Source organism: Podarcis liolepis (genome assembly GCF_965112155.1).
Source record: "Podarcis liolepis genome assembly, chromosome: 9".
Classification (NCBI taxonomy): domain Eukaryota; kingdom Metazoa; phylum Chordata; class Lepidosauria; order Squamata; family Lacertidae; genus Podarcis; species Podarcis liolepis.
In genome coordinates this window covers 29080909-29107474 of record NC_139564.1, presented here as the reverse complement: position 1 = coordinate 29107474, position 26566 = coordinate 29080909, and the positions used below count along the sequence as shown (strand labels likewise).

Below are 26566 nucleotides of genomic sequence, written 5' to 3'. Positions count from 1 at the left end.
CTACAACTTAAAGAGATAAGAGAAGCAACATGATAGGCAGATAGATCAGCTAGCCAAATCTATAATGGCTGTGTTTCTTAATTTAGACTGAACTGAAAATCTCAGAGTTTAGTTAAATAAACTCTGGAGATTGCACTGCATTTCCCCATAGCCTGGGAGTGTCAATAGCCTTGATCACTGATCCCTAGAGCCTTAAAATAACTCTGGCATTTTTATTTTGCTCTCTTGGAGACCTTATTGTAGAGGACTAAAAATAATTTAAAAGTTGTGGGCTCAGTGGCGTAGCGTGGGTTGTCAGCACCCGGGGCAAGGCAAGTAATTTGCGCCCGCTAACCCGATAGTCCCTCGCTCTCTCTCCGCACTGCACCGCACGCCTGGCACCCCCCCCTCCACAGTGGGCGGCGACCCGGCGGCTCGGATCAGATTCACACAGCCAGCACTGCAGTGAGAGAGAGTGAGTAAGCCAGGTAGGGGCAGAGAGCTGCGAGTGCGAGCGCGCCCCCCCAGATGTTGCGCCCGGTGCGGGCGCCCCCCCCTGCACCCCCCACGCTACGCCACTGTGTGGGCTGTACCAAGTCAAATTCAGAGTACAGCCGTTAAAATAAACTGGTGTTAGACAAATGTGTTGACTTCAACGAGTCTATTGTATGTTGCGCCAGTTGTCTTATTATGCATATGTCTTATTCGAATACTACCCTGTACCTGTATGTCTTTTCAACTTCATTAACATCCTCTTCAAGTTCATATAAAATGAACATCCTATGTAAAATTGTGGAGGTCTGTTTGTTATGTACTGAAGTTCTCACCCTGGGCCAGCAGGGGGATACTGTAGATAGTTTTCACTCAGGTCCACATATGCAAATAAGGGATTGAAAGTGACGTTCAGTGATTGGATAGTAACAGAAACTGGTTACTGTTGTGTTCTAGTGGTGCTCTACATAAGCAGGCTGGCTGAACCCTTCAGTTCAGTTCTGTTCTGGCCTGTGAATAAACAAGAGCTGTTTGAAGAATCGCTGTGCCGTCTGATATGTTCACCCACAAGTTAACACTGTTCCCTTAGCACAATAGAATGCCAGAAAATTTCAGAGCACCTGAATCTTCCATTAGACATATGAGTGTGCATACACACCCACACCCACCATCCCACATATACTTTCTCTTTCCTTTTCTCCCTGTCACCTTAAGGTGACCCGGCTGCTCCCAGGCTAGATGAATGAATGGAATAAATCCATCAGTGCTGAGCAGCAGTTTCTCTTCTGCAGGTGAGAATAGTTGTTAAGTCGTGGGTTGACATAGCAGCCGGCACAGCGATTTCTTCAAGTAGCTCTTTATTATGGTAAGCTGGAATAGAACTGAACTGCGAACAGCTCAGCCGGCCTGTTTTTATAGGCAGCCGGCTGTCAACATTGTAACCACAACAGCCCAGAGTTCCCGCCTAAAATAACTGCCGCGGACCTGAGTGAAAACTATCTACAGACCTGAGTGAAAACTATATACAGTATCCCCCTGTTGGCCCAGGGTGAAACTACACTACATAACACCCCTCCCCACCGAGATAAGGCGTTAGTTACAATCGTAATGGTTTCCTTATATACAGCACTACGCGTAATGGTTCAATTAAGCACAAAAGCATATCGGTTACATTTCCCATACTTAGACCAACAGTGATACCTGTCCAACAACATAGTCCTTTAAATAAGTTGGGCGCTTGGAAACTCTGCCAGACCTCCGGGGACTGGTAGCCAAGTCCAGAGGGCCACACAGTTCTCGCTGAGGCTGTGGTGCGACCCTAGGTGGCGTTGGAACCAACTCCCCTGGATCCGCTGCTGTGGGTGGAGCCTCCGCAAGTGGAGTGGTCTGAGTCTGTTCTGAAACGGCTTGGTTCGGCTCCACGCTGGCAGTTTGCGAGGGAGGTGTAGGTGGGGCCTCGCCATCTGTACGTGTCTCTTCTGGAGCCGCAAGCGCAGTTGGGGGCACCTCGGTAGTGTCCAAGTCCCCAACCCTGCGCCTAAGCTGGTCTATGTGCCGTCGCCACAAGCGTCCGTCTTCGAGTGCCACCTGGTACGAGCGAGGTCCAGTGACTCCCACTACTGTGGCTGGCACCCAAGGGATGTCCCCCACATAGTTCCGGGCAAAGACCTGGTTTCCTGGGACAAATGACCGTGATGCGTTGGCACAGCCTGGGGGTTCAGCCACGGCAAAGTCTGGGTGTAGCCGGTCGAGCAGTGACCTGAGGCGGCGGCCCATAAGTAGTTCAGCAGGACTCCTCCCTGTGGCCGCATGAGGGGTGATGTGTTGCACGAACAAGTATTCGGCGACCCGCTCATGCCAGTCTCCCCGGTCCAGGCGCGCCAGTGCCTCTTTTGTCGAGCGCACCATTCTTTCCGCTTGCCCGTTGCTGGATGGATGAAAGGGTGCCGTTAGGGCATGGCGGATGCCCAGTCCCAAAAGATACCGCTCAAACGTGCCTGACGTGAACTGCGGTCCGTTGTCAGAGACAAGGACATCAGGACACCCATGCGTTGCAAACAGGCCTCGCAGCACCCGGATGACAGCTTCGGTAGTGGTGGAGGGCATCAGGGCGACCTCCAGCCATTTGGAATAGGCGTCCTCCACTACCATAAAGGTCCGGCCGTGAAAGGGGCCAGCTAGATCGATGTGCACCCTCGACCAGGGTGTCTTTGGCGTCTCCCAGGTGTGTCCCTTAGCTGCCGGTGGTGCAGGCCTCGACTCCTGGCACGCTTGACAGGCGGACACCCAGGCAGTGATGGCATCGTCCATATTAGGCCACCAGACGTAACACCGAGCCAACGCCTTCATTTTGACAATTCCCGGGTGGCCAACGTGCAGAGCCTCCAGGACGCGCTGACGGAGTCCCTGGGGAATCACGACGCGGTCTCCCCACAGCAGGCAGCCGCGATGAGCTGAGAGTTCATGTTGTCTGGTTGCGAAGGGCTGGAACTCCGATGCAAAAGGCCCTTGTGGCCACCCCCTCCACACCCAGTTGAGCACCCGGCTGATGGTGCGATCCTGGGCAGATGCGGAGGCCACAGTGGCAGCCGATACAGGCGCTGCCGGAAGATCCTCAATCAGAAGGAGCGATGAAGCTGGAGCCGGGTCTTCCACAAATGCTGGAAGAGGGCAACGGCTGAGGGCGTCGGCATGGCCCATCGATTTCCCCGGGCGATGGATGAGCCGGTAGTGGTAGGCAGCCAGGAAAACAGTCCATCGCAGCATGCGTGGTGAGAGGACCGGTGGAGTTGGACGATCACCGGCGAGGAGGCCCAGGAGTGGCTTGTGGTCAGTGATGAGGTCAAAAGTCCTGCCATAGAGGTATTCATGGAACCTCTTCACTCCAGCCACAAGTGCCAATGCCTCCTTGTCGAGCTGGCTGTAATTCCGTTCCGTCGGAGATAGTGTCCTGGAAAAGTAGGCGAGCGGTGCTTCTCTTCCATCTGGAAAACGGTGATTAAGGACAGCACCGATGCCAAAAGGTGAGGCGTCGCAGGCAAGGACCAGCGGCCTGGATTCACTGTACTGTACCAGCACACTGTCTGAAGAAAGGAGAGCCTTGACCGCGTTGAAGGCCGCCGTCTCCCGATGACCCCAGGCCCAAGGCGTCTTAGTGCTAAGGAGTCGGTGAAGAGGCTCAGCCACTGTGGCTTTGTGGGGCAGGAACATGTTATAAAAGTTCAGCAGCCCCAGGAATGCCTGCAACTCCGTTTTGTTCTTTGGGGTGGGGGCCTGCTGGATAGCGCGGATCTTGGATGTGGTTGGATGAAGACCGGAGGCATCGATAAGATAGCCCAGGAACTCTACCTGTGGAACGGCGATCTGGCACTTCTCCCTCTTTACCTTGAGCCCGGCCTCCTGGAACCTGGTCAGCACGGCACGGAGGCGCTCGAACAGCTGCTGGTGTGAGTCTGCAGACACCAAGACGTCATCAAAATATGGTACCACGCCCGGAAGCCCTTGCAGGAGATGCTCCATAAGGCTTTGGAAGATGCCAGGAGCCACACTCACCCCGAACTGCAACCGGCGGCAACGGAATGCCCCCCGGTGGGTGACGATCGTCTGGGCTTCAGCAGTGGTATCATCGACTGGCAGTTGTTGATAGGCTTGGGCAAGGTCCAGCTTAGCGAAGACCTTACCCTCACCCAGGGAATGCAGCAGGTGTTGGACAACAGGAACCGGATAAGCGTGCTGCTGAAGTGCCTTGTTGATCGTGCACTTGTAGTCAGCGCAGATTCTCACCGACCCATCTGGCTTGACAGGCGTGACGATGGGGGTTTCCCACTTTGCGTGGTCAACCGGCTCCAAAACTCCTTGGGCGATCAGTTTGTCCAGTTGTTCGTCCACCTTAGCCTTGAGAGCAAAGGGAACCCGGCGTGGCTTTAGCTTGATGGGGGCGACTTGTGGATCAAGGCTAAAGGAGATGGGCGTACCTGTATATTGACCCAAGGTGCCGTCAAAAACCTCGGCAAAGTCTTTGACCAGACCCTCAGTCTCTGTGTTAGAGATGCAGTTGATGCCGGTGACTTCCAGGCCGAGGGCATCAAACCAGTCTAGCCCTAGGAGGCTTGGCCGCTGACCTTCGACCACCACCAACCGGAGCAGGCCCGAAAAATCCTTGAAGGCGATCCGGAACCGGCCAACGCCTACCACGGGAATGTCGTTTCCCTGGTAGTCTCTCAGGTGTACGTGGTGAGAGTCGAGTTGCCTTTTGGACACTCTGGGTACCAGTCTTTTGATGGTGCTCCATGACACGATGGACAGGGCAGACCCGGTGTCGATTTCCATGTCACATGGAGCTCCTTCAATGAGCACCGTGACGTTCAGCTTGCGTCGCGTAGGCGAGTTGGTTTGGCCAATCGTGGTTCCAGACGGGCAGCGGCAGTTGGTGAGAGCGAAACAACTTTCCTTGGCAGACTGGAGTGAAGACTTGGACTTGCGAGTCGATGAAGGGGGGGTGTCAGACGGAGCCGATCGGCAGACCTTAGCGATGTGGCCCCTTCTGGAACACTTCCTACAGATGGCGTCTCTGAATCGACACTTGGCACGGGAATGGTTGCCTCCGCAGCCAGCACATTCCGGTTGGCCCTTGGACTTCTGTTGGAACTTCCTGCGCTCCCGCTTTGTCTGGTGCACGTCATCGTCTTCACTGGAGGATGCCTCCTCACTGCTGGCCTCTTCATGATGCACCGGAACTGGCTCCCTAGCAAGACGCGGGCTGCTGGACTTGCGGATCTCCTGGGCGGAGCGTTCAGCAGCTTCTGAGGCCACAGCCTCCTCAATGGCTTTCTGTAGCGTGAGGTCTGGCTTGGCTAGGAGGCGCCGTTGCAGATGGATGTCCCGGACCCCGCAGACGATTCGATCCATCAGGGCATCGTCTAAGTCTCGGAACTCACAGTGCATTGCAGCCTGTCGCAGGGCGGTGGTGTAGTTGTTGATTGACTCCCCCTCTGCCTGGTTCCGGTGGTAGAACGCATGGCGGGCAGCAATCTTGGACGGCTTTGGTGCGTAGTGGTTGCGGAGCTTCTCTTGGATCGTGTCCCATGGTGTTGCCTGGACTGCTTCAGGCGCAACCAACGCTCGGGCCGTCTCAAACACCTCAGGCCCACAGAGGCTGAGGAATAGGCCCCGCTTCCGATCCTTTGGTACTGCTGTCAGCTCGTTGGCTTGGAGGTAGCAGTCGAACCGAGCGAGGTAGGAGTCCCATGATTCAGAGGTTGGCGCAAACGGCGGTAGAGGCACAAGTGAAGCCATGATTCCGATGCCGGCGTGAAGGGCGATGGATGGAACACAGTGCTCTAGCCAGAACAGTCAGCTCTGAATGGGTTCTGCCCAGTGATTTCGCTCAGTGATTTCGCTCTGTGATTCAGCTCAGTGATTCAGCTCAGTTCAGAGGCTGGCCGCATCTGGCTGTGCTCTGATGTCCATCAATCCCACCTTCGTCGCCAGTGTTAAGTCGTGGGTTGACATAGCAGCCGGCACAGCGATTTCTTCAAGTAGCTCTTTATTATGGTAAGCTGGAATAGAACTGAACTGCGAACAGCTCAGCCGGCCTGTTTTTATAGGCAGCCGGCTGTCAACATTGTAACCACAACAGCCCAGAGTTCCCGCCTAAAATAACTGCCGCGGACCTGAGTGAAAACTATCTACAGACCTGAGTGAAAACTATATACAGTATCCCCCTGTTGGCCCAGGGTGAAACTACACTACATAACACCAGTGAAGTGTTACTTTTACAGGTAGTGCTTAGGAGGGAGGCTGGAATACTTCCGCCAAGCAGCTGCTGAAGATTACCTACCTCACTTTCCTGCAGGACTAACCTAAGTCTGGTAATCAAGATAAGAGCTCAGATAATCTGAGTGTGAGTTTGGGTTAGCTATGCAGATTTATATGTCTTGCTTGTATCAGTGGCGTAGTGTGGGGGGTGCAGGGGGGCCCGGCCGCACCGGGCGCAACATCTGGGGGTTAGGGTTAGGGGGCGCAAATCCACGGGTTAGGGGGCGCAAATTACTTGCCTTGCCCCGGGTGCTGACAACCCACGCTACGCCACTGGCTTGTATACTACTTTGTGCTAACATTTCACGAGGTCTGTTACACCAGTAATATTGCAGAATAGGCCTATGACCCTGTACATAAATCTGGTGTGACAGGTGAGATCCTTGCAGTTTTCTGCATGGAAGTGGCTTTCAAGTATGACATGCCTTGTGTAAAGCAGCTAAGAAAGACCTAAACCATTTTCACTTGTACAATTCTATGTATTTCTGTTCAGAAGTTAGTCTCGCAGAGCAGCGGCTTGCTCCCAAGTCAGTGTGTAGCAGTCTGCAGTCTTCACTGTGTTTTTATTGCTTTTCTGGTTTTTAGGCATGATGTGGTCCGAGTGCAAGGAGCTCTGGACAGAAGGACCCCGGGAATATATTTTGCAGCTGTGGAACGTTCTGGATTTTGGGATGTTGTCTATTTTCATTGCTGCTTTCACAGCAAGGCTGCTGGCCTTTCTGCAGGCGACAAAAGCACAGCAGTATGTGGACAACTTCATTCAAGAGCCTGACCTCTCTGAAGTCACACTTCCACCAAACATAGAATATTTTACTTATGGCAAGTCAAAGAAATGTTTTCGTGTCTCTAGTATATTAAAATGGCTAGCATCCTTTTAAAGAAATAGCATGAGGATTATCACAGGAGATGCTCACTCAGTGGGGCACAGCTGCAACAAAAGCATCCTGGCAGTCGCATTGCTATTATTTACTGGGACAGGGTAGATTGGCTCTACTGGCGCAGCCCCACAGCCCCCACATTGACCTTCCCAGTAAGTAATAGCAATTCTGCTGCCAGGATGCTCTTGTTGCAGCTCTGCCCCACTGGGTGAGTTGCACCTGTAACCTCATATAACCACCCAAGCATACTTGGGACGCAGGTGGTGCTGTGGTCTCTAAACCACTGAGCCTCTTGGGCTTGCCAATCAGATGGTTGGTGGTTTGAATCCCCATGATGGAGTGAGCTCCTGTTGCTCTGTCCCAGCTCCTGCCAACCTAGCAGTTCAAAAGCACAATAAATAGGCACTGCTGCAGTTGGAAGGTAAATGGTGTTTCCGTGTGCTCTGGCTTCTGACACAATGTTTCATTGCTCCAGAAGCAGTCTGGTCATACTGGCCACATGACCTGGAAAGCTGTCTGTGGACAAACGCCGGCTCCCTCGGCCTGAAGCGAGATGAGCACCACAACCCCATAATCGCCTTTGACTGGACTTAACCATCCAGGGGTCCTTGACCTTTTACCTTTACCTTTACTTTTTTGAGCCCAGTACAAACTTATAAAACAAGCCTCCTCCTGAAGATGCTACTCCTTGCATATGACCTTACAAATCATGAAAGAAAAGTTTTGATTTTTCTTCTGCAATTACATTTAATACCTTGATCTCCCCCCGTTGGATCTCTTCCATCATGCCCTCAAACAACTATCTCCTTTTTTCCTATTTTTGTTTTAGCATAACATCCAGCTTGAAAAAGAGTCTTACAAAGCTTGGTGTCTGTTTTGCAACTTTTAATAAATAAATAAATCCAAATAAAGATATTATTATTTTGAAGTTTTGAAGGGCTACAAACATTTGATAAGTAAATCAAATCACTTTAAAGCTTTCTGGCCTTTTTCATCACAAAGTCATGAATTATTTCCTCCAAATCAACTTCTCTTACAAGGTCGTGGTGAATTCAAATTACTCAAAAATATCTATTCAGCGCTATAAATATGTATCTTTATCAAGATATGTGAATATAGAACGGCCAGATATTTTATTTTTTTAACACGCAGTAAAAAAAATACACATAAAGCAACAGTTTCTCGTTTATGTCTCTTTCTTTCAGCTCGAGATAAATGGCTTCCATCTGATCCACAGATCATATCAGAAGGTCTTTATGCAATAGCTGTTGTGCTTAGCTTCTCTCGGATAGCTTATATCCTGCCTGCAAATGAGAGTTTTGGCCCATTGCAGATTTCCCTTGGAAGGACCGTAAAAGACATTTTCAAGTTTATGGTCCTTTTTATTATGGTATTCCTTGCCTTTATGATTGGGATGTTCATATTGTACTCCTATTACCTTGGAGCCAAAGTAAACGCAGCATTTACGACGTAAGTAATGCGTATGAAAAAAGGACAAAAGTTTTGCATCCTCTTTGTGATGGAGGCTGCTGGAAGTTTACAGTACAAGTTAGTTTACACATGCATGTCCATCACAATAACTTGTCACTCAGTTCACTTGGATGGATTCAGCTGATTCTAGCTTCTCCTCTGTCGCCTCCTGCCCATAATTGCCTATCCCGAGAGTAAATGTTACTGAATGTATTTGAGTTGCAATTATTATATAAGTTTAACCAGGTGCATTATGTAGTTAGACAAACTATTTAACATTCTTATGTTGTTGTTTTTTTTAAAAATGAAGCTTACAGGGCATGTGATATTGAAGATTTGTATGAATGCACAGCAGATTGAGAATGGTATACCATACAGTCACTCATATAATAATTGGATTTTTTCCTGCAAAATTTTTTCCAAATCTACACCATTCATGGACTAATGCATTTATAGTTGGGGCGTGTAATATTGCACATGTGTGTCCACTGCACATGCTATAATACACAGTGACATATAATAATCATGCTTTTTCATAAAAGCGAGCAATTATTATAAGAATCACACTGTGCTGTATTGAAATAGCTGTGCATGCACACACATGTACATTTGGTGCTTTTATATATAAAAAGTGCAAGTCTGTTGTGACAAGTTGAGCTATGCCTCTGCACTATATTTCATTTAATTTTTGCACAGTTTGCAGGGAGTTCTAGAGATGATGCCATTTACTTTATTAAACAAGTAGCTAATCAAAGTTGTAAGGCAACATCCTGGTGTACAAGGATATAAAAAATGGCACTACACCACCACTTTCCCCTGTCAAACTTAATTCTGTTAATACGGCTCACCAGCCGCAAACATAATTGGCAATATGCAAAAAAGCCACAGGGGAATCAAGTTATCTGAAAACAGTTTATGTTGCGAGCATCTTGTTTTGATTAAATGTCTGCACTAGGATCTTTGAATCATCTACTTTTAAACAAAACAATTTACAAGTATTTATATTTGAATTCATTAACGTACCCTTTTTTCATACAGAGTTGAAGAAAGCTTTAAGACCTTATTTTGGTCAATTTTTGGCTTATCGGAGGTCACGTCAGTTGTCCTCAAATATGACCACAAATTCATTGAGAATATTGGCTACGTGTTGTATGGAATATACAACGTAACAATGGTTGTGGTTTTACTCAACATGCTGATTGCCATGATCAACAGCTCCTATCAAGAAATTGAGGTGGGTACTTTTCTGCTTTATTTTGCCCACCCACCCTGCAAAGATTTGTTCTGTATATACTGTTTCTCAGCTTACCATAACTGCTTAGACCAGGCATAGGCAAGCTTCGGCCCTCCAGATGTTTTGGACTACAATTCCCATCATCCTGACCACTGGTCCTGCTAGCTAGGGATTGTGAGAGTTGTAGGCCAAAACATCTGGAGGGCCGAAGGTTGCCTATGCCTGGCTTAGACCCTAAGGTATGTTAAGGTAAGAAAGTTCATGGAAGGAAAGCTTCCCATTTCCTCTTCCTCCCTTCAGCTACTGTCACCCCCCAGCTATAAAGTGTTGTAAAAATAAGGATAAAGCTATCAATGGCTACTAGGCATGATAGTCAGAAACTGTATGCTTAGGAATACATCCATCCATCCATCCATACATACATACTCAGTGGTCTAAGCCACTGAGCCTCTAGGGCTTGCTGAGCAGAAGGTCGGCAGTTCAAATCCCCGCAATGGAGTGAGCTCCCATTGTTTTGTCCCAGCTTCTGCCAACCTACCAGTTCAAAAGCACACCAGTGCAAGTAGATAAATAGGTATCGCTGTGGCGGGAAGGTAAACGGGTGTTTCTGTGGGCTCTGGTTTCCATCACGGTGTTCCATTGTGCCAGAAGTGGTTTAGTCATGCTGTCCACATGACCCGGAAAGCTGTCTGTGGACAAATGCTGGCTCCCTCGGCCAGAAGGCAAGATGAGCGCTGTAACCTCATAGTCACCTTTGACTGGATGTAACCATCCTGGGGTTCTTTACCTTTTTTACCTGCTTATGAATACCAGTTGCTGGATACTTCAATGGAGGAGAGTTGTTTTGTGTTTGGGTCTTGCTTGCAGGCTTCCCCTAGGCATCAAATTGGTCTTTGTGAGAACAAGATGCTGGACTAGACAGGCCAGTGTCATGATGCATGATTCTGATTGGCTGCTCTTGTGACTGCAGGCCCCTCATATAAAAATTAATAGTGAGGTAACTTCACACTCCATTTTTGTACATATTTATTTCCAGCGTTTAGATACTGCCCCATCACACAAAAATCCTTTGGGAAGTTTACAAGTGAAAATTAAAACCATAAAATATAATTATACATCATCTCTGTGTTAATAAGAACATAGGAGAAGCCCTGATGGGTGAGAGCAAAGGTTAGATTTTCAAATTCTCTGTAAGCATAACATGTTTTCCAAAATTGAATAAATACAAATGTGCCTGATTTGCATAATTATTATGACCCGAGTCCCGGGAAATAGGAGATTTACTGTAACAACATAGACACCCCCCCTCCACCTCACATAATTAATTTTGTGATTCTGATAAATAATTATGTCACATTCTATCAACACAGTCATCTTTGCTGTGTCAACAGGACTCTGTGGTGCTGCTGCTTACATTAATATGAAAACAAATACTAAAGGGTCTTTAAAACCTGATTTATTGTAACATAAGCTTTTGTAGATAGCTTACTTAAGATCTAGGAAGTATCAATTTTAGTTTGAAGATATATCCATGTATACTAGGCTGGATAAAAACATGCATTTCTGTGAACAGAAGGATCTCTAATAAGCAGACAGTCTTGGTAACAAAAAGGGGTGTGAGACAATTTTTGCCAGTCCCCCCCCTCCCCTATTTAAAAGGTTAATATCTGGTGAGAGTTGGTGAAAATGCATTCTGGGAGTGTGTTATGATGACTAAACTGCATTTCCAAATATTAATTATTCAGTGTGTAACCTAAGCATCTTTTTCTGCTTACCATATTTAAAGCTTGCTTCTAATCCTAGGTGCATATTAGAAATACGTAGGTGTTTATTCTAAAACAGCCCAGGCTGTACTTAACATCTGCAGGGTGTCAGGTTTTCAAAGAGGGCTAATGTGCATTACTTAATCAATTACTGATAGCCATATTTTTTATTCCAGAAAGCACCTTATTCAGCAGGACTGCAAAACACATCATTAAAAAAATTAATCATATCATCCTGGATGTTTATGTTCTAAACACAGTGCAGTTGAAATAGATAATAGTATGTTTTACATGTAAATAAGATGTAGGCATGCTTGGCAAATAACTCCACTAATCTTGGTTCTCAAGAGAATCTTCCAGCGCGGTAGTGTTATTTTTTAGTATCCCGAATAATTAAGAATGTTATGCATCCTGGGAAATTCGAAGAAAGTTCAGTATGTTTTCAGACTAATTGACTGCTTTCTTTTTAATTTTATTGATTAGATTTTTATCCCACTCTTCTTCTAAGGTACTTATTGCCCTATACATGTTTCTCCTCCTCTGCATTTTATCCTCACAACTCTGTGAAGCAGGTTAGGCTGAGAGACAGTGATGATCCAGTGAGCTTTGTGGCTTAATGGGGTTTTGAACCCCATTCCCCACTGTCCTGGCCCATCGCTCTTATTGATACAACACTGACTCTGCATATGTTGCAAACAATGGTATTTTACAGTGTTGAACCTCCTCAGACCGTTTCTTCAGTTTAGCTGTGGGGAACACGTCCAAATAACTCTGCCTTGTTAATAGGTTTATTTTTATTACTTAGAATTATAGCTCTCTGTATTGCATTATCCAGCTCTTGAATGACTGTGGGTTTCTATTCAGAGCAACAGAGTTTCAGACTGAAAGAATCTCCCCAAGAAATTTGTGTTCTGGCATGGGGCTTGTGTTGTTGTTGTTGTTTTAAAAAAATCCTACTAGGCATGGCTAAATTCGTGGAAGTACGTAAGTCACTCTTTGGATATCAGCCATACTCTTGTTTTGTCCCAAGAGTACTGAAAAGAAGACGACGAGCTTCAAGGACTTTGGAGTAATAGAATATAGTGGGGGGGGGGGAGGAAACAGGTTGCAATCCTAAGCATAGGAAGTAAGTCTCATTTTATTCAGTACATCTGGGTAAAGATGTTTATGATGAGACGGAGAGAATTGGGAAAAGGTGAACTTTTGACAAAACAAAAGTGAATATTTAATGCCAGCAGTAGCAGCACATAACCAGGAGACTCCATACTTCAGAAGATGGACCTCCAACTTGTGGAGGGTGTTCAGAACAAGGATGGTGTGTACGTGGAGCTACAGTGCTAGATCCTGCAGAACTTCCTCCCACCCCGGAACATTTACTGAACATTACCAGAGAACACCTGAAGTGTGAGCACTACTGGATATGCCTAAATCCTATACCCTTCCTTGCAGGATACTTCATATAAGTCACTGGAGACCAAGTATGACTTGAGGGACTTTGGTAAAGAAAGAGGAGGACTCTGTAATCCTGAAGATCAGAGTGTGGTGTGATCACACTCGTGCTTCTCAGTAAACTTTGTTTTACCCAGGAGACAGAGCAGGGAGTGTAGTCTTTTGTTCTTCCTACTAGTTATTCACTGATGTTTCTGTTTCTTGCCTCTTCTCATCTTTTTTATAATTGAAATTGCTTGCTTGTTATTCATGTTTTTATCCAGTAAGGCGCTTTGTGTGCCCCTGCACAGAAAAATGGGGTAAAAATAATGTGCAGTTGAGTAAGACTATTCAAAAATAAATAAATGGACATTCCTTTGTTCCCATTGTAGGATGACAGTGATGTGGAGTGGAAATTTGCTCGCTCTAAGCTCTGGTTATCATACTTTGATGATGGGAAAACCCTGCCGCCTCCATTCAGTCTTGTTCCAAGTCCCAAGTCTTTTGTTTATTTCTTTATAAGGATCATTAAGTTATTTAAGTGCAGGCGGAAAAGACTGCAGAAGGATATGGAACTGGGAATAGGCAACTCAAAATCCAGGGTAAGTGCAAATCAGACTCACTCTGTTTCATGGAACATTATTTTTTAAGCTTTTGCTATTTCTTGAACTCTAAGTAATGGTTTGCACAGATGAAGTATGCCTTGTTGATCACATTGTAGGGTCTTTTCCATGGATGGCCCTCCAGATGTTGTTGGACTACAGCTCCCATCATCCTTGACAATTAGCCATGCTGACTTGTGCTGATGGGCATTGGAGTATAGTAACATCCAGAGGGCCACAGGTTCCCATCTCTAGTCTTCTACATAGTAGGGAAAGAACCAAAATATGGAATAACAAAAATAACCAAAGTATGTCTGCATGCAATCTCACATAGAGACAAATGCCCCATGTGAGGGAGATGGCTGGTGAGAGCTGAATTGTAAGCTATATCATGGAAAACTGATTGTACCCCACAAGAAAACAGATGTATATGGGGCATTGCAAACAAATAAAGCCTTTTCCCTTTCCAGCAAGCCCCTTTTGTCATGCAATCCCTGTGGCATTATTGGGTGAGTTAGCAGAATCAGACCTTGTTATTGCGAGTGTGTTGGGGGGGGGGGCTATTGGAAGCATCCTCTCTCATTCAGTTCCAACATACCTTTTCTTTCCAGGGTTAATTTCTGGCAAAACCAGATTCCCAGTCTCTGGAATAGTTTATAGGGATGCATGTGTATCAGAGTTGGCCCGCCTTGGGCAGTGAAATTCTGCCAGGTGGCACCCCTGCTAGCGCCCTGTCCCTGCTGCCACATGACCCTGGTATGCGAGGCTTTGGCAGAGGGGCAGTGGCAGAAACTTCGGTTTCGGTTTTGTCAGTATTCCTTGCACTGTTGTTTATTTTAATACGATGCTAATCTTAAATTACATAGGTGGCGCTGTGGGTTAAACCAGGAGGTCGGCAGTTCGAATCCCCATGACGGGGTGAGCTCCCGTTGCTCGGTCCCAGCTCCTGCCCACCTAGCAGTTCAAAAGCACATCAAAGTGCAAGTAGATAAATAGGTACCACTCTGGTGGGAAGGTAAACGGTGTTTCCGTGTGCTGCTCTGGTTCGCCAGAAGCGGCTTAGTCATGCTGGCCACATGACCCGGAAGCTGTACGCCGGCTCCCTAGGCCAATAAAGCGAGATGAGCGCCGCAACCCCAGAGTCGGTCACGACTTGACCTAATGGTCAGGGGTCCCTTTACCTTTAATCTTAAATTAGTACATTATAATATTTTACTTCTCGAATCTTCTTTAGCCTGGCCACAATCTCAGCGCTTGGGGAGCTAGCAGCCAGTGCAACTAGTCTTTAAGTGTGTGGAATGTTGAATTTGTCTTCCATACTTGATTCCAGTTCAGAGAATAGGTAAAATACATATTCTTATCTGAGCACATCCTTGAAGTTGAGAATAAATACATGCACAAGTAGTTTGTGGAATCACAGATCAGCTTGTTTCTTTCAGAATGTTTTTGCTGAAAAATATACATTTCTGTAATCAGTTAGTAATAAAGCAATGCCAGATTACAGTTGCAAATTCCATGGAAAATATTCTGATTTTAGATTTATTCTTTCCTAGCTCAATCTCTTTTCTCAATCCAACTCGAGGGTTTTTGAATCACACAGCTTTAATAGCATTCTCAATCAGCCAACACGCTATCAGGTGAGTGGTTAGTTGGGCAGTACATGCAGCCATGATTATCTAAATAAATTACAAGTTTCCATGCAGCTCTGAAGTTGGACTGCCAATTCACAAACAAATATTTTGTGACAGATCTGTTAATCGCTTAGCACAGAGCTTGCAGGAAGGACTCATTTTCCTGCTTGCCGCTATTTTCACTGCTCTGATGCCAAACCCCCAAATGACTTATTAAAACTTGGGTGAGTTCTGAGGTTGTGTTGCAGAAACTGCTGGGAGAAAATGCTGAGAAATGTGCCAGCAAATTTATTGCTGATAAGCTGCACACCCCTGGACTGTAGCCCACAGTGATTTCACTCAGGAATATTCAGTTAATTAATTGAATGGTTCATTTTAATTAATTGACCTAATTCACGAGTAAGTGCATTTTGTATATCTGCATTATGAAAAACCTTTAGAACCATCAAAATTTCAGATTCTCCAAGTGTGGCCAACACACCAACCACCCATATACAAGAGGGAAGTATTAGGAGGCTCGGGAGAACATAAACATTTGGAGCAGTGTAACAGCTTTTTTTGGGGGGGGGAGCCCTAAGGGTAGCAAGAAAACATTTTTTTTTTTTTAACTTAGTGAGAACAGATAATGCTCAGAAGCTGCTGAACCCTTGACTATTGGTGGTAGTGGACCCTGGAAAATCAGGGGGTGAGGAATAGAATGGTGTGTTCTGGAAAAGGGGCATGCTTATCTGACTGGAATTCTAAACAGAAACACTATGTATGCTGCAACATCATGTTGCAAGCCGAATTTGTATTATTAAATGGAGAATGGAACAATTTCAGTTGTAAAACCTTTGATTCGGCTGATCAAAAGCTGGCACAGAAGGCTGAAAAGGTTAAGGCATAGGATGTGCTTTTGACTGTCTTTCTCAAAGTCCGGGCCCGCGGGTTCAAAGAAAAACGAGTTATAGCGCTGAAAGAACAGATTCATCAACATCATTTTAAAGCACCAGTTGTGTTGAATGCTAAGCTTACAGAACACTGTTCTAACAAAAGGTCAGAATGCAAGATAGACCATATTGAAAGGATCCAGGAGAGTGATGGAACATGAATAATTTAAATACCAATCTGCATAAACAAACACAAGCATATTATTCAGATACAGTGATATGAAAGATTTTTCCCATGCCCTTCTCTCTCTCCCTCTCCCTTTCTCTCTCCTGTTGACATAAGTCTGACCTTGAGCCATAGAATACATGGGATTTTTATTTTCTGAATTGGAAATGCAGACCAGCTCTTCGGCGACTGCTATGATTGCATACAAGGGAGGGGAGTATGAATGCTGGCCCAGGTTTACAATTCCTGACAGCAATCCTGGGAAAAAAATATAATTTCTCCCCACTCACAGAAATGGCATGTGATGTGAGCACATTTTTGTTTACTTGCATTTGTCCAGTGGACAAAAGGGTTACAAATGAAGCCAGAAACATGTGGAAACAACAACACCATTAAGATCTCTGTACAGACCTAGCTGCATTGGCCCCTATACTGGGACTTATTTATTATTTAATTTATTGAGAAGGCAACTTCCCGGGCTCCTGACTCTGTATTGTACATGCCAATGAGAGCAATGAAGCTGCCATAATGTTGCTTCTGGCTGAAGCCTTTGTCAGTTGTCCCTTTGCCATCACTACAAGTAAGACCTGAAAGAAAGGCGTGGCAGTTTATCTTCATCCCATAACATGAATGCTCTACTTCCTGCTTCCAGTGTTCCAACCACATAGGCACGAATGACTTCCCCCAAAATTCAGTTCTGCAAGCAGTAAGAGACTCGAGTGGTTCATTCTGCCCCTCCATTTTCCCTTTCAGTATTTTATAAGTAACACTCAGTGTTCTATGGCTCAAGCTCAGCCTTTGTTGGGCTGTTTTGGGGAGATTAAACTCCTTTTGGGGTGTATGCACGTACTTTTTTTGGAACTTCTTTTGGCACTTATGATCTCTTAATGCAGTGGCTTTCAACCAGTGCCATGGCACCCTGGGGTGCCTTGAATGATGGTCAGGGGTGCTGCGGGCAACACTTGCCTCTGCCCCTCTTTTCTTCCCTCCCTCCTCTGATGCCCTCTTGCGTCCCAAAGGCTTGCAAAGCTGTTTGTTGCAGCAGCGCTGGCTACTAAACCCCCAAACTTGGCCTTCCAGCTGTTTTGGGACTACAATTCCCACCATCCCTGACCACTGGTCCTGTTAGCTAGGAATGATGGGAGGGCCAAGTTTGGCCATGCCTGCTAGGCGAATGGTGCCTCTGGGGCTGGCCAGGGGATGCTGGTTGCCAGGAGCTGAAGTGGCCTTGGAGTAAGCATGCCAGCAGGCGAGGGAGCCCATCCTGTCAGCCAGTCCACCAGCCCTTGCTGTTGGGAATGGACAGACAAGTCCCAGGCCCCTGTGGGGCAGTGTGAGGAGGTACCTCACTTTGGGGCAGGGGGCACAGCTCTGAGATCAGAGGTGGCAGCAGCAGCTGACCAGAGGACTCCCAAGGAGAGGGGAGAGGAATCTGTGGGAACACTTCCCAAGGGACAGTGTTCAAAAAGGTGTGAGGGGCTGCCAGCTTTGCAGGCCAGGGGTGACATAACTTGGCTCCTGAGCCCCATAGGGGTGCCACAGAAATAATGTAGTTGGTCAGGGGAGGCATGGACTCAAAAAAGGTTGAAAACATCTGTCTTAATGAATTCATAGGCTGACTTTCTACCAAAGTGAACAAGGCTCACATACAATAAATACAGTATTAAATAAGATAAAAATAGGGAGCCAGTGTGGTATAGGGGTTAAGAGTGTGGCACTAAGACTGGGGAGACCAGAGATTCAATCCCCACACAGCCATGAAGCTCACTAGGTGACTTTGGGCCAGCCAATGCCTCTCAGCCTCGCCTACCTCACAGGGTACTTGTAAGGATAAAATGGGGGAGAAGAACTATGCCCATTCACCTTGAGCTCCTTGAAGGAAAGGTGACCTATACAGTATATGTAATAAATAAACAACAAAAAAATGCCGCCTAAAACATAACCAATTTATAAGCTGAAACCAACTCATCAGTAGGAGCCCTGCATCTGCCCTAGTTCTCGACACCTTATCTTTTTACTACAAACCATTAACTCTAATGGATAAGGTAGATAATAATAATAATTTAAAAACCCAGTGCCGCTACAAAACCACCTTGCCCGGCTTTTCCAGAGTAATCAAGTTGCAGTTACATAACCCTTGTCTTGCAAAGTCCCAGACACAGTGCCAAAACATAATTGTTTTGTCACAGTCAGTGTATACTGTCCTCTTCTCTATGCTTGTTCATGGTGATAACCTTCCTCTTGTTTCTCAGTCCAGCCGCTTTGGCTCTTGCCACAGGGGCACTGTGTTTGAGGGAGTGGTTTGACTTGAAGAAGTCATTCCCGCACAAAATGCCCCACCTCACGATTAACAAGGTGCGATTCAATGAGCAACCTTTGCTGACACCTTGTGGTGAACAGGGGTTGCAGACCTGAGAGGGAGCCCAAAGGTTGCAAGGTTTGTTATTACATATTTTCAGGGAGAAATAAGTGTATGACAGATATTCAGGGTCCTTCTATTTACTGAAACAGCCAGGCATGTGGTGCTGTATTATATCTGGTACTATCCATGTCTAGTTGGGGCAGGGGAGGGGAATTAAATGGCTCTGTGTGGCGTCTTGTAGGGTTGGGATCCCTTCCAGTCTGTGTAGCTCTGTGAGTTGTATGTGTGAGAAAGAATTGATTGTACTATTACCTTTATGACATTCAAAGCATCGTGAAATGATAAACAGTTGTGGTGTTGTTGTTTTTCTCCAATAGCAAATCATGAAGAGACTTATAAAACGTTATGTTCTGAAAGCACAAGTAGACAAGGAAAATGATGAAGTCAATGAGGGTAAGAGCTACTGCAGACTTCTTAATATACTTGTACAGTAGGAAGACTCTGAATACTGTCCCAAAAATGTAACTACTGAGTCAGATCATAGTGCAGTAACTGGTACACTTAGTGCCTTTTATCGACTATCATCACCTCTTATTTTGCTGCCCACAGCACTTTTACCAAGATATGAGTACTGGGCACCTTTGCCATTACACACACAAAAAGCACTACCTATACCACAACTACAACTGTAGTTACTACCAGATGTTTTAGCAGAAATTGGGAGCAAGTCACACAGCAACTGTAGAAACATATTTCCTTTTATTTTTTTGAGGTGAGGCTAATTCTTGGTTCACTAGAAACTTAAATAAACTCTCTGCTGAAGCAGGCGTCATTTATTTGCTTTTTAAAATTCATTCGGCAAATTTTATATACCACTGGATGGTAAACAAAGCTCTAAGTGGTTTGCAAAAATATAAAGTAAAACATTAAAATTGTCAAGTTAAAAGCAGGCGTTTCAAAATATGCGTCATGTTAGCCATCTGTTGCACTGAATTCGTGTATGATGTCAGGATAGGGGAAAGATTCGTGGATTGGGAACCTGTGGCCCTTTCAGTGTTGTTGGATTCCAACTCCTGTTAACCCTGACCATCGGCCAGGCTGGCTGCAGCTGATGGGAACTGAAGATCCACAACACCTAGAGTGCCACAGTTTCCTTATCTGATTTAATTGGTGCCTTGAAGGTTTAAATAAATAAGTAAATAGCTAGCAGAGAAGGGGAGACTTTGAAGGAAACCTGCATTGGTGGAACTGAAAATACTTTCCCCTCACATTTTCTTACAGGGAGGATGTTAATATGCTTTCAAAAAGTAATTTCTTAATGTGTACTATGGGGAAAAGGCAGGTTGGAGACTAAAAAATGCACTTGAAATAGAATGCATTGACTCACAGATGACATATATAAATATAAAACCCCTCAGGAAACCTGAAATATGATTGTAAATCCACGTTTGTACATATGTGGCCACTGGCTGATTTAAAAACTTAATACAGGCATACTGAAAATTGCCTTTCTGCCTTTCATAAATGTGCACTCCTAATAGGAGAGAGGCTCAGAAGCTATTTAAATGGCACAGGTGAAGTAATCTGTCTGAAGCTTAAGAAGGCTTTGCCGATAGCCATCTCCTATTCCAAACTGGAATAGGTTAGAGTCTTTAGTTATGAAAGATAATGTGATGGGGGATTAATACTTTGAGTGAAGGTTTCGATCTGCAGAAAAACCCTTCAGCAGCCAACTTACCCTCCAGAGATCTGGAGAATGCGAAAGAGAAATCCTTGCCTCTTTGGCTCCCAGGGTAAATATTTAAAATCATGAACCTGCCTCAGTCCAAACTCATGAAAATCTGTATGGAGGAAGCAATCATAGGGGTTCTTTTTATTTGTCAGCTTATTGTAGGGGACATGCACATGTTTTCCCTGTAAAATCTCTTGAGCTAAATTAAACTTCTGTCAACAAATGTGAAGATGAATACTTGCATGTGAATGCTATAAACTAATTCTGTAGAGCTGTAAACTCTGAACGGCTTTATTTTTGAATTGGACAAAATAAAGTAGTTTAAGACAAAGCAGCTAAAAATACTTAAAACCCCAAATAGCAGTGGTAGTGACCTTTAAAAACATATCCACGTGAGCTGAATTCTCTTCTAAAATTAGCTAAGAAAAAATATGTGACCTTAATACCTCAAGGATGTTGCTTTGCTGCTGTAAAATATGAAGTGTTTGTAAGAGTATGGGAAATACAATGAATGCTATTTGTCATTTTTGGCTTAGAAGCATGAGAGTTGCATCTTAGACCGTCAAGAGAATAAAAGCATACTTAGATTTTTGTTGAAGCTTATTTCTTCCACACATCACATGAAGACCACACACACAGAAAAGTGAATTGCAGTCCTTTAAAATGACCCAGTTACATTTATTTCAATCCAGTTTCTAATGTCTTGTTAGTCTACTGTTATATATATTGAGGACTGATTGGAATGGACACTTTTGAATTTTGGTATTAATTCTTCCCTTTGCGCAACCTTGAGATTCCTCAACTTTTTCTCAAATGTCATACTTCTCAGAGCTGATGTTGGTTTCAATAGGTGGTGTATGCTAAGCATGACAAAGTCTGGATGCAACCCAGTGTATTTACCAGTCAGAAATTTGAATTCTAAATTATTATAGCAGAGGTACTCCATTTGATAATGCATTTTTCATGTGGATCTCGCCAAAGCTAAGCACCAATAAATTCCATTAGATCAAAATGGGAGCATCAAGCATTTCAGGGTGTGTGTGTAAAGCATTAATTTCAACCATTGAAATTAATAGTAATGTAAAAGTGATTAACTTTCGCTGGATTGTGTCTTGTGTTCAAAATGCAGTTAAACAATCAAACAGGTAGAGGACACATCATTGCTTGTTATCAGCCACACCAGTTCAAAGAAGAATACAGTAAAAGCTTTAAGTACCGTATTTTTCGCACCTTAGGACACACCGGACAATAGGACGCACATTGTTTTAGAGGGGGGAGAACAAGAAAAAAAAATTCTCCCCCTCTCTGCCCAGTGCCCCTTCAGTGAAGCGGCAGGAGGCACTGTGCAGAGAGGGGGAGAATTTCCCCCCTCTTGTTTTCCCCCTCTAAAACAAGGTGCCGTTTAAGGTGCGTTCAGTCGCCTTCAGGCGGCTACCTTGGAAGCCTGGAGAGCGAGAGGGGTCGGTGCACACCGACCCCTCTCGCTCTCCAGGCTTCAGGTTCCTTTCGACCTGCTCTTTGGGGCTGGCGGGGGGAAGCCCACCACCAGCCCCAAAGAGCAGGTTGGGGAGCAGCGGAAAGGCGCGCAGCGGAGAGGCTGCTGCCATAGCCGCGCATCACCTCTCCAGCCGGGAGAGGGTCGCGGGGGGCTTCTTTAGCCCCGCGTGCACTCTCCCGGCTGGAGAGGTGGTGCGCGGCTAAAGAGGCTGCTGCAATAGCCGCGTGTCACCTCTCCAGCTGGGAGAGGGTAAGCGGAGCTTCTTTAGCCCTACACGCACTCTCCCGGCTGGAGAGGTGGCATGCGGCTAAAGAGGCTCCTGCCATAGCCGCGTGTCACCTCTCCAGCCGCGAGAGGGTCGCGGGGCTATGGCGTCTTCGCTCCATAGGATGCACACACATTTCCCCTTCATTTTTGAAGGGGAAAAATTGCGTCCTATAGAGCGAAAAATACAGTAATCTAACTTAATAGTTCAGTAAAGCTTGCAGTCATAATGGAAATAAAAATAGATAATAATAAAAAATTGTCCAGTAGCACCTTACAGACCAACTAAGTTTGTTCTGGTATAAGCTTTTGTGTGCATGCACACTTCTTCAGTCATAATGGAATTACTTATGTAAAGCAGCTCCTTATATAATTCATCAGCATAGGTTTAAAACCTAAGAATATAAGAAGAGTCTGATGGATCAGGGCAGTGGGATATCTATGCCAGCATCCTGTTGTCAGTTGCCAACCAGATGCCTATTGTAAGCCTGCAAGCAGGACCTAAGTAATAATAATATTATAATAATTTATTATTTATAATCCGCCCATCTGGCAGGGTTTCCCCAGCCACTCTGGGTGGCTTCCAACAAAATATTAAAATACAATGGTCTGTTAAACATTAAAAGCTTCCCTAAACAGGGCTGCCTTAAGATGTCTTCTAAAAGTCTGGTAGTTGTTTTTCTCTTTGATATCTGGTGGGAGGGCGTTCCACAGGGTCGGTGCCACTACTGAGAAGGCCCTCTGCCTGGTAGTATCCAGTACTACTTCAAATGCTTGGTCTTTGTAAGCTGTGTCAACAACTTTCTTTTTACTAATTACACAGGTGAACTTAAGGAAATTAAGCAAGATATTTCCAGTCTTCGCTATGAACTCCTTGAAGACAAGTCTCAAGCAACAGAGGAGTTGGCAATTCTCATCCATAAACTCAGTGAGAAACTCAACCCAAATTTAACGAGATGTGAATGATCTCAAATCCCTGGATTTTGACCAGAGCACAAGTATTGGCAATAATATTTATGAGTGACTTATACTTGAAAATGTATTGTAGATTTTTAGCACTAAATAACTTTATGTACAGCTTTATTTGAAATACAGTCTTAGAAGATTTTATGAATTTACATGCAAAAAACCCAGTTTATTTAATGTGTATTATAAAGGATATTTTGCATTTATTTAATAAGGTGCAATTGTATCTAAACAATCTTGCATTGCAAATAGTTTTATCAATAAAATGTATATCATTTGCACTGAACAAACAAAGAAAAAACAACACTGAAGACTAGGGCTGCAATCCTAAACCGGTTTACTAGGGAGGTAAACATGTTTAGCATTGTACTGCATATGTCCTCCACCATGCTGATGGGAGATGTAGTAACCAAAATAAAGCTAGCTCAGTGAAAGACTACTTGAAAGTACTTTGCATATGATCCAGTTAAAATTAAAGCACGTTGAACTCCCATTGATTTCAGTGGCATGCGCTTCTCACACTGATGTAAAAAACAAACACAGCACAATCCTGTGCATGTTTCCTTGGAAGCAAGTCCCCAACGTTTAGTGGGCCTTAGATTGCAATCTTATACATGCTTCCACTGAACTCACTGGAGCTTATTTTGGAGTGGACACGTATAGGATTGCACTGCTGCTTCCTAGTATGGATACTTGGACTAACCTTTTTAAGTGCTTAACTTTCACTGGATCACACCCCTTGATTTATCAGCTTTCTTAAGAAACAAGCCATGGCATGGACAACTGAATGTTTAATAGTGAAGATAAAAATGCGGCTATAATAGTAATAGTGCCGTTAAAATTACCTATACCTATGTAAGTTTGCATATTTGCTTTCAGAATAGGAAGTATTTTTTTTTTACTTCTAACTAATGTGAACTGTCAAAATATACATTTTCATGTGGTGAAGATGATTTTTTAAAATTTAAGATACTATGCAGGGCTGATATTTTGTTACATTTGTTCTAAATAATGCCTCTGATGCGTACTTGTTAAATAAAATATTCATACTTTATTGACTCTCATTTTATTTTTAATACTATGTCAGTAGTGAGTAGGAATGCTCAAGCACATTGAGGGGAAGGGGATGGATGGATGGAGGATTGGTGCAAAGGACCTGGAACTACAGGGATGAGGAATTGGTTTAATGCAGGACATGGGAACAAAAGAAAATCAGCCAAATCTGCAACTGCGGTCCTCTAGTACAAGGGTGTCCAAACCTTTTTCAAAGAGCCAGATTTGATGAAGTGAACATGCGTGAGGGTCGACCATTTTGCCTGAAATTCTTTGAACCATTAAAATTAAATGCAAATTGTTAAAGTTCATAGCAGAGAATGTCTTTTCACACAAATATGTTGGGCCAAACAAGCTCAGCATTTTCTTAGCCAATGTTCAAATCTCTTGAAACCGGCTCCTATCCAGTTGGCGGTAAAAGTTCACAAGAGAGCTGTTGGTGATGACCTTACTCAGTGTCACAATGCAGCTCAATGAGCTCGAGCTGCAGCTGATCTGGAGCATCATTGGGGTCAACAGAGAATGGAGAGGAGAAAAGGCTGATCTCCTTTTCAAAAGCCAAGTTTAAACTCCACGGCCGGAGATGCAACGTCTGCTGCATACCTGCTCGCTTGCGCACTGATATTGTCCTGTGGAAAACTGTTCATTATTGCCTGCAACGCTGAAAAATGTATGGCATTGGGCTGTGTTTGTGACAATTGCCTTTGGAAAAGTTTCAGCTTTGTTCCAAATAATAATAATAATAATAATAATAATAATAATAATAATTACTTATTATTTATACCTCGCCCATCTGGCTGGGCCCCCCCAGCCACTCTGGGCGGCTTCCATAGAAACCAGAAATACAGTAAAATATCACACGTTAAAAACTTCCCTGAACAGGGCTGCCTTAAGATGTCTTCTGAATGTCAGGTAGTTGTTTATCGCTTTGACATCTGCTGGAAGGGCGTTCCACAGGGCGGGAGCCACTACCGAGAAGGCCCTCTGCCTGGTTGCCTGTAGCTTTGCTTCTCGCAATGAGGGAACCGCCAGAAGGCCCTCGGTGCTGGACCTCAGCGTCCGGGCAGAATGATGGGGGTGGAGACGCTCCTTCAGGTATACTGGACCGAGGCCGTTTAGGGCTTTAAAAGTCAGCACCAACACTTTTAATTGTGCTCGGAAACGTACTGGGAGCCAATGTGGGTCTTTCAAGACCGGTGTTATATGGTCTCGGCGGCCGCCCCCAGTCACCAGTCTAGCTGCCGCATTCTGGATTAGTTGTAGTTTCCGAGTCACCTTCAAAGGTAGCCCCACGTAGAGTGCATTGCAGTAGTCCAAGCGGGAGATAACCAGAGCATGCACCACTCTGGCGAGACAGTCCGCAGGCAGATAGGGTCTCAGCCTACGTACCAGATGGAGCTGGTAAACAGCTGCCCTGGGCACAGATTTGACCTGTGCCTCCATGGACAGCTGTGAGTCCAAAATGACTCCCAGGTTGCGCACCTGGTCCTTCAGGGGCACAGTTACCCCATTCAGGATAGCCCCAAGGCTTTGAGGTATGAAAAAAGCTGGTTCAGTGCTGCATCTTTCCCTGAAGACTCATGTTCAGTACATTCAGATGCTTTGTTATGTCACACATTGATGCCCGTAACATAACAGTGTGTGGGAGAAGGAGACTCGATTAGGAGTCTGGGAAAGGTTACCCATCACAAAGGCTCCCTTTCAAAATTCCACTTCCAGGTGTGCTGCTGGGAATGGGACAGTTCCAAAATCTTGTAAGAGACAGAGGCACACGCACACGCAAACTCCTAACTGCCTTCTCCTCAGACCCACCGCTCCCGCGCCTTTTCCGTCAGCAACTTTAGCTCGATCTAGGGGGCAGCCGAGATTCTTAACTTCTCTTCTCAGTGGGTCAATGCCAACCCCCTGGCTGTCAGCCTCGGAGAAGGGGGTGGGCGGCAATAAGGAACTGCAAGCCTTCCCCTCTCTTAATTGACATCTTTCCACAGGGCCTGCAAGACAGAGCTGTTCCACCAGGCCGTTGGCCAAGGCACAATCTGACCCACTCCTTCCATAAACCTCATAGAACTCTAGCCCAATGGTTGCCATTAATTTGATTCTGAACTGATTTTAGAATGTATTTCAATTAATTGACTGTGATTTTATGTAAACTGTGCTATTTTTACTCCTGTTAGCCGCTCTGAGCTCGGCTTTGGCTGGGGAGGGCAGGATATAAATAAAATACTACCATTATTATTATTATTACTCCTCCTCCTTTGGTGTTCCTCACTGCCACAACGTCCGTTCGCTCTTCTAAAAACCC

At 45.2% G+C, this 26566-nt stretch overlaps 1 protein-coding gene across 1 annotated transcript in view; it reads left to right on the top strand.

The window, feature by feature from the left end:
* TRPC3 (transient receptor potential cation channel subfamily C member 3) overlaps positions 1–24265 on the top strand; it is a 66799-nt gene extending 42534 nt beyond the window's left edge. The window contains exons 6-12 of the mRNA XM_083460335.1: positions 6874–7107; positions 8372–8636; positions 9675–9870; positions 13454–13663; positions 15217–15300; positions 19129–19204; positions 23069–24265. Of these exons, the coding sequence (XP_083316461.1) occupies positions 6874–7107; positions 8372–8636; positions 9675–9870; positions 13454–13663; positions 15217–15300; positions 19129–19204; positions 23069–23211 (1208 nt within the window). The 3' untranslated portion in view covers positions 23212–24265. The remainder of the gene's footprint in view (positions 1–6873; positions 7108–8371; positions 8637–9674; positions 9871–13453; positions 13664–15216; positions 15301–19128; positions 19205–23068) is intronic.
* The last annotated feature ends 2301 nt before the right edge of the window (positions 24266–26566 follow it).